At 38.3% G+C, this 13,485-nt stretch overlaps 1 protein-coding gene across 1 annotated transcript; it reads left to right on the top strand.

Annotated features, from left to right (window-relative positions):
- The first annotated feature begins 3,190 nt into the window (after positions 1-3,190).
- PRL (prolactin) lies at positions 3,191-12,781 on the top strand. Its single transcript, NM_001008275.2, is given in 5 exon segments — positions 3,191-3,260; positions 5,359-5,540; positions 7,617-7,724; positions 10,036-10,215; positions 12,431-12,781. Coding segments are annotated over 5 exon segments (690 nt in total). The 5' UTR covers positions 3,191-3,232; the 3' UTR covers positions 12,623-12,781.
- The last annotated feature ends 704 nt before the right edge of the window (positions 12,782-13,485 follow it).

Genomic DNA, 13,485 nt, shown 5'->3' with positions numbered 1-13,485 from the left:
GAGAATTAAATCAGAGGACATGAATATTGTATCAGTGAAAAGAAATTACAAGAGAAATTTCCAAACGCTTCCATTATGGCTTTATTATCTAAGGAGCAAATGCCCTCAAGACCCTGCTAACAGCTTCTTAGATGAAGAATTTGGGTTCTGGAGTTACTTAAGGAAGCTGATGACCTGCAAAGCCCTGGCAGAGATAAGCATTAAATACAAGCACTTAGGGGAAAATGTACATCTTAATATGCATGAAATTGACGTACATAGAGGATGTAACAAAATCATTATTTTTGGTTATCCTGAAAAAAGTGCAGTTCAAGAAAGCACCATTGTGATTGATTCTTTTTCCAACATACCCTTCATATTTGCTGTTATGTTTTATAGAAAACAACATACAACCTATCTGATCTTTCAGTCCAAGTTTTGGAAGATGGCTGTTGGGAATTCTTAAATCCATTAACAATACACTTTTCATCATTTTCAACTTTCACTTTGTTAAAGGCAATTCATGACTAATATAATTTGAAATACCATTGTGGTCCTCTTATCTGATGGTTTTTAAACTTCATTTCTTTTACTTTATATCCCACATAATATCTTGCAGCAGACACCTTTCAAGCTTTGTGATATATTTTTAACACTTTTGCATCACAAATGAGACAAGAAAAAAACAGTGCTATTCCAAATTTAAAAATAAACAAAAGAAAATTCAAAGAAACTACAAGCTCTATTCCTAATTAGTAAAAAAAGAAACCTGATGTTACTTAATGTTAAAAATTAGAATCATTTAGAAGAGATGACAAAATTGTTCATTAGTTTCAGGTACTAAAAATTTCATGGCAACTCTAACATCATTTCAGCTATATATTCCAGCTTTTGACAGAAATCAATCATCAGCTTCAGGTATATCCTAAGTCCCCAAATGGCAAACAAATGAAGTTTTGTAAATAAAAACAGACAAGTCTATTCTCAGTGAATGTCTTTGTTGCTCTAAATTATGGACAGGGTTTGGTAAAGAGAGAGATCTTTAAAAGAGTCACGTACAAAAATTAAGGTGAAAGGTAGGTGTAGATAGCAGAAAAAATAGGACAACTATAACTCTTTGCATAAAATATGCCCTTTGCATTATTAGATATTGCAACATCCCATTAACAGGAAATGGGGGTGGGGCGGGGGAGGACAGTGAGGCAGAAAGGAAGCAAAGAAAGTTTACAGAGAAATATGCCCTTCTTTGGAGTCAAATAAATCAATTGGCCTCCCAGAATAAACACTACTCAGGTGTTCCTAGATAGCTTTTTTCCTGGCCATCTACAAGAGTCACAACACCTTTAAATTTTAACATTATATTGTCAGTTCTTACAGCAGATTTTCCTATTCGTAAGTTTCTAGAAGAAGAGGGGAATGGAGGGCAGCATTAATTTCTCTACCACAGAGCACTGGTCTCTTAATAATTCAGACTTTCACTGTCCAGGAGAAAAAAAATGGATACCTCGTAGAGTCAATGAAATCCTGTCCCAGCTTCAGACTGATAGAGCCTATATATCACCACACTTGTTGCCTAGGATGTAAAATCTAGTACTGCTTACACTAAGGCAATTAGAAAGATAGTTTTTAAGGGATGCTAGTCATTAAGTAGTAATTCATTAAGATTTTTAGCTCTCCATAAGAGCATTTGGAAAATTGCTAAGGTACAATTATGGCAGTCAAAATTATGGAAAAAGTCAATGCCATTGAAAGAAATTATTTAAAACATTACTTCACCTGTTGATTTACCAGGAGAGGCATATGGTGACATTGAAGCTAATGGTCATGGGCTGCTTTAGATGCAAGGACTTAAAAATGAGAGAAAGTCGTCAACAACCCAGTTCTTATTCATTATAATCATTTCATTTAGGAAATCTCTAAGAGGCAGATGGAAATTTTGAGCCTATGAAGAAAGATGACTTTTGTCAGCTTGGCCCTGGAGGGGTGCTGGGTCATGGAAATAAAGTGGTCATAAATTAGTGACAGTTCGTCCACCCTATCCTTGAGGAGGAATGCAAATTATTGCCTTAGAATTTTGTTTTCCTACATCATACTCTGGTGTGTGTGTGTGTGTGTGTGTGTGTGTTCGTCCTTGAAAACCACTATAGTGCTTCCCCAGAATAAACTCCTGAAGGGCAGAGGTGATTTCTTGTTCATGCCCAATTGTGTTTGTTAAATGATTCATTTCCAAGTCTTCTTTACATCCCTCCTGATCCCTCGTGAAGTAATAATCCTTCCAGCATCTCACTTGGCCAATCACTTCAATATTATTTTTTTTTTTAGACTTTATTTATTTATTCATGAGAGACACACAGAGAGAGACAGAGACATAGGCAGAGGAAGAGGCAGGCTCCCTGTGGGGAGCCAGATGCGGGACTTGATCCCAGGACCCCAGATCACAACCTGAGCGGAAGGTGGACTCTCAACCACTGAGCCACCCAGGTGTCCCAATCACTTCAATATTCTTGATGCTGAATCTCTCCAGGCCTTGGTTCTTTACTCTGTCAACTGGGGTTGCTCATCTCAATTTACATAAATGTTAAAAGAAATGAAGAGATGAAAATACCCATTTTAAAACAAAGTACCATACATACATGTCATTTTGAAAAGAACAAAACAGAATGTGTAAAGCAAGAAAAAGATGCGGGCAAACATAAGGAGAGCATGATGGGGGATTGAATGTACCACATTCTCCTTATTCTATACTTCCTGATATTTCCTGGGTCAGTTGTGGAATCATGATTTCACCTCACAATTTTGAACTAGGAAAAAAAGAATCCCCTTTGCTAATACAGGAGACATCTAAGTGAAATATAATGCTATCTTCAAGAACCTGCAGAGAAAGAAAGGTAAATTTTAAAGCAAATGACTTCTGTAGTGGCACAGGCCCTTTCACTCAAAATAGTCTCCAGATCTCACCTTCATCATTTCTCTCATTTCCTTTTCGTCTAATTAATCAAAATCCTTCCTGGAATGTTCATTTCTGGTCAGTATGTCTTCCTGAATATGAATAAGAAATAAAATACCATTTGATGTTTGAAATTATGGGGGTAATCTCAGTGACGGAAACAGATGACTGGCAAAAGGGAAGGGAATGCCTAGTTAAATATATTCATGAAGATGTTAAAGGCTTATAAAGCCAATACCTGGGAGAGAGAAAGCTGTTGGACTACCAGATCTCTGGCGACGTGTGTTTCTCGAAAGCATCGCCACCATGGATAACAAAGGGTGGTCGCTGAAAGGTATGTGCAACAACTCATGGAATTGCTGAATTATCAATACTCTTCAGGGGGGTGGCACTCATTTGAAATTTTAGCTAATATTTTCTGAGCAAGAGGTTTCAAGTTTACAGAGTTTAGAAGAGCTATCTAGTCATTGCTCTGGAAAGCAATTGTATAAGGGCACAGTAGAACACTCATTCTCAAATGAAGATCCTCCTTCCAGAGACATTGGCTAATGTCTGAGATGTTTTTGGTTGCCTTAATTCGGAATGGGGGTGCCACTGATACCTAGTGGGTAAAACTCAGAGATGCTGCTAAATGTACCACAATATACAGGACAGCTCCCAGAACAAGGAATTATCCAGCTCAAAGTGCCAATAATGGCAAATTTGAGAAATTCCGGCCTGGGATAAGACCATAAATCTCTATGATCCAATTTATCACAACTCCAGAGGTAGATATTAACATTTTCAGGTTTTCAGACTCTGACATGGTTTGGCCACAATGAGTCAGCCTGGTAAAACTCTCAACTTTGAAATCGTAATATATGGACAATGATAGTAGAATTGTCTCTTATAATACTTTGTCAACTGGGTTTAAGCCAAGTGACATTTCAAAAAAGAAAAACAGCCTGGTAATAATTAACCATCTTTACTTTCTTGGTTGACATTTGCAAGAAAAATAAATTAGCAACAACCATAAAATTTATTTTATGAAATGAAGAACAAAAACATTTATCTATTTTATCTCCTCTTTAGACTGTGAGAATCCTTCAGATGATAAATGTACAGATAAATGTAGTCAGAGTTAAATAATATCTATGAAGTTATGAATTTCCTAGAACTGATATTCCAATTTCTTGACCTGCAGCGTACTTTTTATTTATACCTGTAGATTAAATATCTGCTCAGCTAAATTACATGACTATAAAGTACCTAAAATAAACTTTTTGGAAGTATCATGTGTTTGAAAAATTAAAAGTCTGTTATATGATTCACTTCACAACATTTAGATCTTTCATTTTGCAGTTAACAGATTGTGAGTTGCATTCTCTATTAACAAAAAATTTTAGATATTTTAGGCATTTAGGCTTAGGATGTTTTTCACACATAAATCTCTGATAAATGTCCAAGATTTGAAAAGTAGGTGGGGTTTTTTTTGTTCTTGTTTAAGATGGAACAGAAGAAAGGGATAAAATCAACTTTCTAGGCCATTGTTAGCATGGATTAAAGACAAAGTACTGTTCTTTCCAAGTAATGGCAGTGACTCTGCAAGCACTGAGCCATTGTCATGCTCCTGGTTACAGGGATGCTGCCTGAGAGCCCACAGGTGTGCGTGACAACCCCATGACAAAGTCAAAGTGATAATACAGGTGACCAGCTCCACCTGCTAATCATAGGACTTGAGGGAAATCACTTAACCTCTCTAAGCCTTCTGCTTCATCAATGTAATTTGATGATAATAATGAAGGTCAAAGCACTCACGAGGTTACCGGGAAACACAAATTAAAAAAAAAAAAATTCAAAGCCTTTGGTAAGGGGTCAAGCAATCACATAGGGTTTTTAAGGTGAGTTAGCAGAGCTAGGCCATAGTATCATCTTATGTTAGATTCTCTTCATACTCCCTATTAGCCATTGCCGATCATATTTATTCTCATCAGGCATGAAAGTAAGACAAACAGGTCTACTGTGCTATGGTTGCCATTTCAGGGTTTAAAAGGAGTAGTCAACACAGAGCTAAAAAGTTATAAATTCATAGAAAGCCCGGCTGCTGGAAATCTGCAGTAACTCCCAAGATGTTAAACTACCTTATAAGAATGACTTAAACACCCTGGCTCAGAGTTAATTTAAGCTCCAAATGTTTGCAAAGTACAGAAGGACTCCTGGGAGCAGTACAAAAATGCAGGGAGTAACCAACTTCTCAAACTATGTATCTGTGCAAATATAATTCTATATCTAAATTTACACAGCAGGAGGCGCGGGTTCTTCCCCACCCTGGCTATAACAGTACCAAATCCGGCTAAGGGCAGGGGGGAGATAAGGCTTCCCGGACAGAATTACTCTAGATAACCTCAGCTGCACAGATCACCTCGGAGTGGTTCGTGTTTTTATTTGAGCAGGGTCACTCCTGCTCCTGCTGCTGCTGGTGTCAGACCTACTCCTGTGCCAGAGCGTGGCCTCCCTGCCCATCTGTCCCAGCGGGGCTGTCAACTGCCAGGTGTCCCTCCGAGACCTGTTTGACCGTGCAGTCATCCTGTCTCACTACATCCACAACCTCTCCTCGGAAATGTTCAACGAATTTGTAAGTATCCTACTCCTTGCTTCTTCCCGGAAGGAACCTTACGTGAATGATGGGGCTCCCCCCATACCTTAAACATGAAAGCTGCAGGAACCAAATCTCAAATAACACACTTTGTAGATTCATTTAAAAAGCCATCAGTTCATAAAACGTGGAACAAGAAAGGGACAGTTTTGTGAAACCTCAAGGTTTCGTAAAGAGTTATAAGAACTCTTTAAAATTTTCCTTGAATTCATTGTCTTTAAAATTTTTTCCAACAAATTTTTTAAGTACCTGTATTAGCCAGCTGGGGCTGCCATAATAGATATCCCCAGGTTGGGTGGCTTAAACGTAAATGTACTTTCTGACAGTTCTAGAAGCTGGAAGTCTGAGATCAGGATGCCAACATGGTCAGGTCCTGAGAAGGGCACACATCTTCCAATCATGCCTTTGCGCTGCCTTCGTGGTGGCAGAGAGTGAGTGGGGGTGGGAGTGGGAGGTTCTCTGGTGTCTCTTCTTGTAAGGACATGAATCCTATTGGATCAGGGCTCCACCCTTATGACATCATTTGACCTTACTTACCTCCATAATGGCCCTATCTTCAAATACAGAACATTGGGGGTCAGGACTTCAACATAGGAATTTCGGGAGAACACAACCTATCACTCCTTAACAACATCTGGCATAAAATACTTGCGGGTGATATTTAAGAAAATGGATGCATGCTGATTTCTTGTCTTTGTGTGTAGAGCACATGTCTCCCTTAGACATTTGTCATCTAGCATACTAGATATTTTAAAAAATGAGAATCACACTGCTCTGAACAGAATTCATCACAAGAAAGTTAACACAAACAATAAACAAACAATAATAGCTCTTCTGAAAACCAAGAATGCTATAAATTATTGTTCTAAGATAATCTAGTTCTAGATTCAGAACTAGAGTTGAAGTGTTGGTTTAGAATTGAAAACAATATTCTACTTCTGATCATGGGATCATGGTACTTTGAAAGTTGTATCAGATCTCTTAGGTCGACCAAGGAGCAAACAGTGTACAAAAGGTTCAATAAATCAGTCACTATAAAGAATGTAGCTCAATGCTTATAATAAATATATATTCCATAGTTCTCTGTATTCATGGAATTTTCTTTCATCCTCAACTTTTTGATAGCCATTCCTTTGTCTTTCACATCTTCCTGGTAATCTCCTTAGATTTTCACAGCTTTGGGGAGAGATTAGCTTTATGTCAATGCTTTAGCTAGTTGTTGAGCAAGGGGTCTCTGTGTGTGTATTTTCATTGAGTCCACTGATTAATATTTCCTAAAGTATTATACCCTTGTTTTTTTACTTACCATTTTGAAGAATTGACAAAATTTTATTATGTACCTATGATGAGCATGGTAAAGTACAGTTGTGTGTATTTACATGTTGGTCAAAGAAAAGTCATAATTTTGTAATGCCTATTTGGCTTGGACCCCCAGTAAACAAAATATTAAATGGCAAAATATAGGTACATATGCACTAGGACATTGGTTCAAATACTAAAGAAAGAGTATACTTAACAAAAATACCTAATGTTTCATATTTTAGTATTTGCTTTCCAAATAGTATCTCATGGAAAGGGTAAAATTAAACAAACAAACAAAAAATCACAAAGAAGGGAATAGGTTGGAATTTTTTTTAAAGAGTTTATTTATTTATTCATGAGAGACACACAGAGAGAGGCAGAGACATAGGCAGAGGGAGAAGAAGGCTCCCTGTGGGGAGCCCAATGTGGGACTTGATCCCAGGACTCTGGGATCATGACCCCAGCCAAAGGCAGACACTCAACCACTGAGCCACCCAGGTGCCCAAGGTCGGGATTTAGAAAGTGAGATTTCTTTTTTTTTTTTTTTTTTTTTAATGCATTGATAGAGAAAAGTCTAAATGAAAGGCAGGGAAAGGGTAACTTTTTCTCAATTCTTTAGTTTTAGTTTTTTATGTAGTTCTCAATTAATAAAAAGATTATACATCTATGAAGTGTGTTAATATTCTGGTAATGGGCTCATTTAACCAATGCTCAAACAACTATAACTAATTAAATTTGCTTACTCGCTTTCAGGATAAAAGGTATGCCCAGGGCCGGGGGTTCATTACCAAGGCCATCAACAGCTGTCACACCTCCTCCCTCTCTACCCCTGAAGACAAGGAGCAAGCCCAACAGATCCACGTAAGTCTTCTATCCAGCTTTCTCACCAATACCACTGAGGCAGTACACTGGTGTTAACATGCTACAGAGTATCAGAGCTCCTGCATTAAGTAATGCTAATCATACAGGCAGAGAAATAGGGAGGAAGAGCAAGTAATCTGAGAGAAATGACAGAATATAATTGAGGAAGCATCAGTAAAACCAGATGCTGACTACAGATTGTAGCAACAAAATAAAAAAGTCTATGAGTAAGTAAATAAATAAATAAAAATCTATAAGTTGTTCATACAAACAACATTATTTTAATCAATGGCTTGAACCCAGGATCACATATATTATACCATATGAAAGCCCAAACTGAATTGTACTTCCATGATGTATAAAATAGAAGGTTTGAGAAATTCATGGATAGGTAAGAAATGCAAATGCAGCTCTATTTATTACATGATACCCTTGGCTGCTCCACTGGCAGCATTTCACACTACTGAGCACAGCACCGGGTGAGCCATCTCTTCCAGACTTTGAAGGCCCTCCTTCTGATTCTACTTCTACTTCTTTGACACCTAGTTCTGTCTTCAATCCTCTCTGACTTCTCTGTCACTTCTCACTTCTTATTTGTAAGATTCCCCCAAATTAGGTCCTGTAAAGTATTATGTTTTATTTCTCACAGCTACAATGATTGCCTGTGTTCTGGTGACCACAAAATCTGCCTAGGAAGCCCCAATCATTTATCCTAATTATTTTTTATCATAATAATCTCTTCCTTCTGATTTCCTGCCACAACCACAGTCTTAACATGACTTAAAATAAGCATCTTCACATATATATCCTCATGAATACAATCTGCTTTCTCTTCACAACTTTGTTAATGGGTACTGGCATTCTTTCTGTCTACTAAGCTCATTAATAGTAGTTATGATAATGATGATAATGATGATGTTAAAATTAAGGGAAAGGGTGAAGAAGGATGAGGAGTTAAAATTTATTGAGAGCCACTGCACTTCCAGACACTTTCACAAAGCAATGTACATGCATTACTGTTGCTAATCATCACACACACAAAAATCCTAGAACACTAGGCACTCTTATCACATTTGCTGAGATGAGGAAACTGAAGCTTACAGAGGTGATAGAATTTGGATTAGTGATGGGGTGGTAAGCTGTGAGTCTTAGCTTCATCCAGTTTGAAGCCCTCACCCTTAATCGCTGTGCTACAACTAACATGCTAGCATAACCAGATGGCCATTCACTCTGCAGCTTATACATCCTTCACTTCGTATCCCAGGACGTCTTTCTATCTCCACATCTGTTTGATTCTTCTCTACTCTTCACCTCCTTTACACTAGACTAGTTCACGGACCTCAGGAAAGCAAGCATTTTAAATCAGGGCCAAGCAGCTCCTAAGAGTTTCATGTGCGATCCCAACAGTGGGAAAATAGGGGGCAAACCTCCCTTGTAAATTCCACCAAAGCTGTTACTACAGCTAGCATCGTACCATTTTATTCATCAACACAGGTCAACAGAAGAGTCTGCTCTGGTAGCTGCCCGGGGGCAGGGGTTGGTACAGATTGAGGAGAGCATATTCATGAGTGCCATGTCTTCTTCGCTGTCCCTTTGTTCTAATATCATAAAATAAAACCTACAAATCACAAATGAATACATTAAAGGATGATGTGATTCATTAATATGAATGTGTCCTTGGATGAAGGAAGATGATTTGGGCCTTTTGTCATTGGCACTAGTGGAATCTGCCTTTCATGGGGTAGACACACAGTGAGTTCCAACAAAGCTCTTTTTTGGACAAGCAAAACTATCAGATATATAAGAACTCACTGAGTGGGCGGATAGTCAAATTTCCAAGGGAAAACTAAATTCTTCCTGCTATAAACTAGAATTCTCATCTGAGGAAGTAGTTATTCAAACAATCCAGATTTTTTTTTTAATTTTAGCGAAGTTTAAGCCAATAGCTTAAACCTTTTTATTTTTACAACTTTAACCACCTACAAAAAATGTCACATACACATAGGAATAACAAAGAGATAATTTAGGTCAGCCTCTCAGAGCAAAAATCACAAGTGACTAAACCCACTGTCTTATGCATTATTCTATTCTATTCTATTCTATTCTATTCTATTCTATTCTATTCTATTCGAGAGACAACAAGTAGAGGGAACAGCAGAGAGAGAAGGAGAAGTAGGCTCCCCACTGAGCAGGGAGCCTGACATGGAGCTCGATACCAGGACCCCGAAGGCAGACGCTTAACTGACTGAGCCACCCAGGCACCCCTTGTGTTATGCTTTTTTAAATACAATTGTTTTATATGGTCACTTAGCATGAAGACCTTCTGAATCTGATACTGAGGGTGCTGCGCTCCTGGAATGACCCCCTGTATCATCTAGTCACAGAAGTGCGGGGGATGCAAGAAGCCCCAGATGCAATTCTATCCAGAGCCATAGAGATTGAAGAACAAAACAGAAGACTTCTAGAGGGTATGGAGAAGATAGTTGGCCAGGTGAGCAGCCTCCTGATGCTTTTTTGTTTTCTTCATTGATGAAAGAGGTGACCTCCATGGTGAGAAGCAAGTTCCAAAATACCTTGCTTTGAAAGTACAAAATTTAGGCATTTTATATCCTAGGCTGCTATTAAATAATGAAGATTCTAGTAATTCACACGGATAGAATCTATGGTAAGTGAATCTTAGGATATGATACACGACAGGTGCAGCCATCCCCATTTGACACACAAATCCACCAAAGGCTTGCCCCTTCCTGGGGACCGGGGTTTACAATATCTTCTAGGAAAAGACAACTGGAGGGTGGAACTGGCAAGATAAACATTTCTCTTAAAGTATCCCAGGATACCTGCTACTGAAATTCTGCTCATGTTCTTTCTCTTTTCTCCCCACACCAGAGGATGACAGTGGGAATGGAGAAAAGAGAAAAGTAAAATCAGAGGAGACGGCATTTTGTGCTACTACCCCAGCCCCACTTCTATTGGACACATTTGTCAGAGAGAGAAGAGACTGTCAGGGATTGAAAAGATGAGGTCAGGCCATCAGTGCTGCCTCACAAGCACCAGATTTCAGGGGGTCACAAAAGAAGGGAGCATAACTTTTTGAAATGTTCTTTATTTTGTCACTTGCAGAATAGTGGTTTCCTCTAAATTCTGTGTTTTCTTTTGTGGGGGGGGGCTCCAAAATCAACAGTCATGTCATTACATTTAATCTCCCCAAATAATGTCATATTTAGACTAAGTTAATATTTACAATATAGATCTCCGATCAGATGGAAAAATTTTGGCAAAAGTGAGGTAACATTCAAATAGCTTTATGAAGTTGTCAGAAATGATGTATCATTCTAAAGAAGAAGATGGGACTGTAAGAATAACCAGAGTGATTTTATTCTTCCCTTACTATCTACAAACTATATGTTATCATGTGTCCTTTTTGTCACTTTCATGGAGAGGAGTATATCCAACACAAATACAAACCACATTTGCACCTTGAGACATATGAAATAAACAACTAGATTTTCAAGTTATTTTTATCATTACTGTCAGTTTACTTTCTGAGGGCACTGATTTGTTCTAGAATACTTCATTTGGTATTTTGGTTTTCTTTTTTTTTTTAACCATTTCTTTATTCTTATTCATATCATTGTCCCTTGTACAGTAAATTTCATCTTAGGGCCCAAGCACCAAAAAATAAACAGAAAAGCAAGGCAACAAATACACACACTACAAACAAACACACTTTAAATTTCAATGGGGAATCCCAGGTTTAAAAATTACTCTTACTCTTAAAAAAAAAAAAAATTACTCTTACTCTGTAAGAGATGGTTCAGTAGCTCAGCATCACACTTGGACTTGGGAGCTCTCAAAGCAACTGACATGCCTAGTTGCCACGCTGGCTACTCCGTTTCTCAATCCTCTGGGGATTTTCCAGCTTGTAAGGGCTCGGGAAGCAGAGATCAGGGTGCCTCTCCCTCATGTTCCTTAGTGTCCTTTTGTTATCATTGTCATGCTTCCCAGCCTACCACCCACCTCTCACCATTGAGGGGTCACTGCTAGCATCCTCACTCTTTTTCATAGGCACTTTCCTCAACAACTCCCACTCCAGAGATCTCAAAACAAAGCACCTTTTGCTCAAAGACATTTGGGGGTTCTCAGTCCTGGGTAGATTGTGAAAGTCTCCTAATTCAGCAGATATTCTTTGTGATAGATGTCACTAGATTATCTTCATCTTAAACCATCAGCTGCAATCCTTATCATTTCTGAGGTCTTTCATACATACACAACATGGAATATATAATCAGTTTGAAGCAGGGAATAGATAAATGTAATTGCGCTGACCTATCAGAAGAAATACGGTACAAAGAACATATCAGAAACAAGGTTTAGGACATGAAATAGATCTTCAAGTTAGAGAACAACCATATATATGGCACAACTATATTGCAACTGAATCTCTCTCAATATGTAGCACCTTTGTGGTTGGTTCTCTGTTTATTTCTATGCGCACATACTTCATCTGTGATCACATACATGTTAGAACACTTACACTTGAATTCAGCTCCCACTTTTTATACTATTAATAGATTTATGATACACTGGCTCAATAATATGTGCCTTTATCTAGAGAGCCTTACATTCATGCTTCTTCCCCAAATCTTCAGGAACAAAGATAAGCAAATACTAATAATACTAAGTCACTGTCTTTTGGTGATTAGGTTCATCCTGGAATCAGAGAAAATGAGGTCTACTCTGTCTGGTCAGGACTTCCATCCCTGCAGATGGCGGATGAAGACACTCGCCTTTTTGCTTTTTATAACCTGCTCCACTGCCTACGCAGGGATTCACATAAGATTGACAATTATCTCAAGCTCCTGAAGTGCCGAATCGTCTACGACAGCAACTGCTAAGCCCACATCCATTCTATCTATTTCTGGGAAGGTTCTTAATGATCCGTCCCATCGCAAGCTTCTCTTAGCTTTATAGCTTTTTAATGCATGCTTGGGTGTAATGGGTCTCATCTTAAAAAATAAAAACTGACTCCTTAGAGATGTCAAAAAAAAAAAAAAGGGAATTTGTCAAAGTTTCTTGTCTTCATTTAATAGAAAATAAAAAGAAAATCCATCACTACCATTGAGAAGTTCCCATTAAAATGTGTCACAAATAGCAGAAGCTAGCATTACAAATAAGACCATAAACAGCTTCTTTTAAAATCATAGTAAATTGTTACAGGTCACATTATTAGAATCAAAGAATTAGGTAATTATTCATCATGCTTGTCATTCTACCAAGAAGAGTGAACTCCCAGCATCATTATGAAAGTCAGCTACACACTATCAGCTAACTCTCACAGTGTTCCAACAGACAACGTAAGCACTCTGAGGCTGTGATGCACCCTCATAGCATAAAGTTTACTGAGCCATCTGCAACTCAGTCCATTCTGGCTGTTATAACAAAACATCATGGACTTAAAAACAATAGAAATTTACTTCCACAGCATGGCCAGGTGAGGGTTCTCTCCCAGGTCCCAGACTTCTGCTGTGTTCCAGAGTAGTGAAAGGACCCAGGGCAGCTCTGTGGGGTCTCTTTTATAAGAGTACTAATTCCATCATGAGGGCTCCACCCTCATAACTTAATCACCCCCAAACCCCCACCTACTACTACTATTGCCTTCTAGCATTTAGGATTTCAACATATGAAATTTGGAGGGTTAGAAATATTCAGACCAGGGCAGATTCAAACAAGAAATGGCATTATTCTTCTCCAGTGGCTG

This window comes from Canis lupus, chromosome 35 (assembly GCF_011100685.1).
Source record: "Canis lupus familiaris isolate Mischka breed German Shepherd chromosome 35, alternate assembly UU_Cfam_GSD_1.0, whole genome shotgun sequence".
In the NCBI taxonomy this organism is placed as follows: domain Eukaryota; kingdom Metazoa; phylum Chordata; class Mammalia; order Carnivora; family Canidae; genus Canis; species Canis lupus.
Note: the sequence above shows the minus strand (reverse complement) of the source record. Positions and strands in the feature narration are given on the sequence as shown.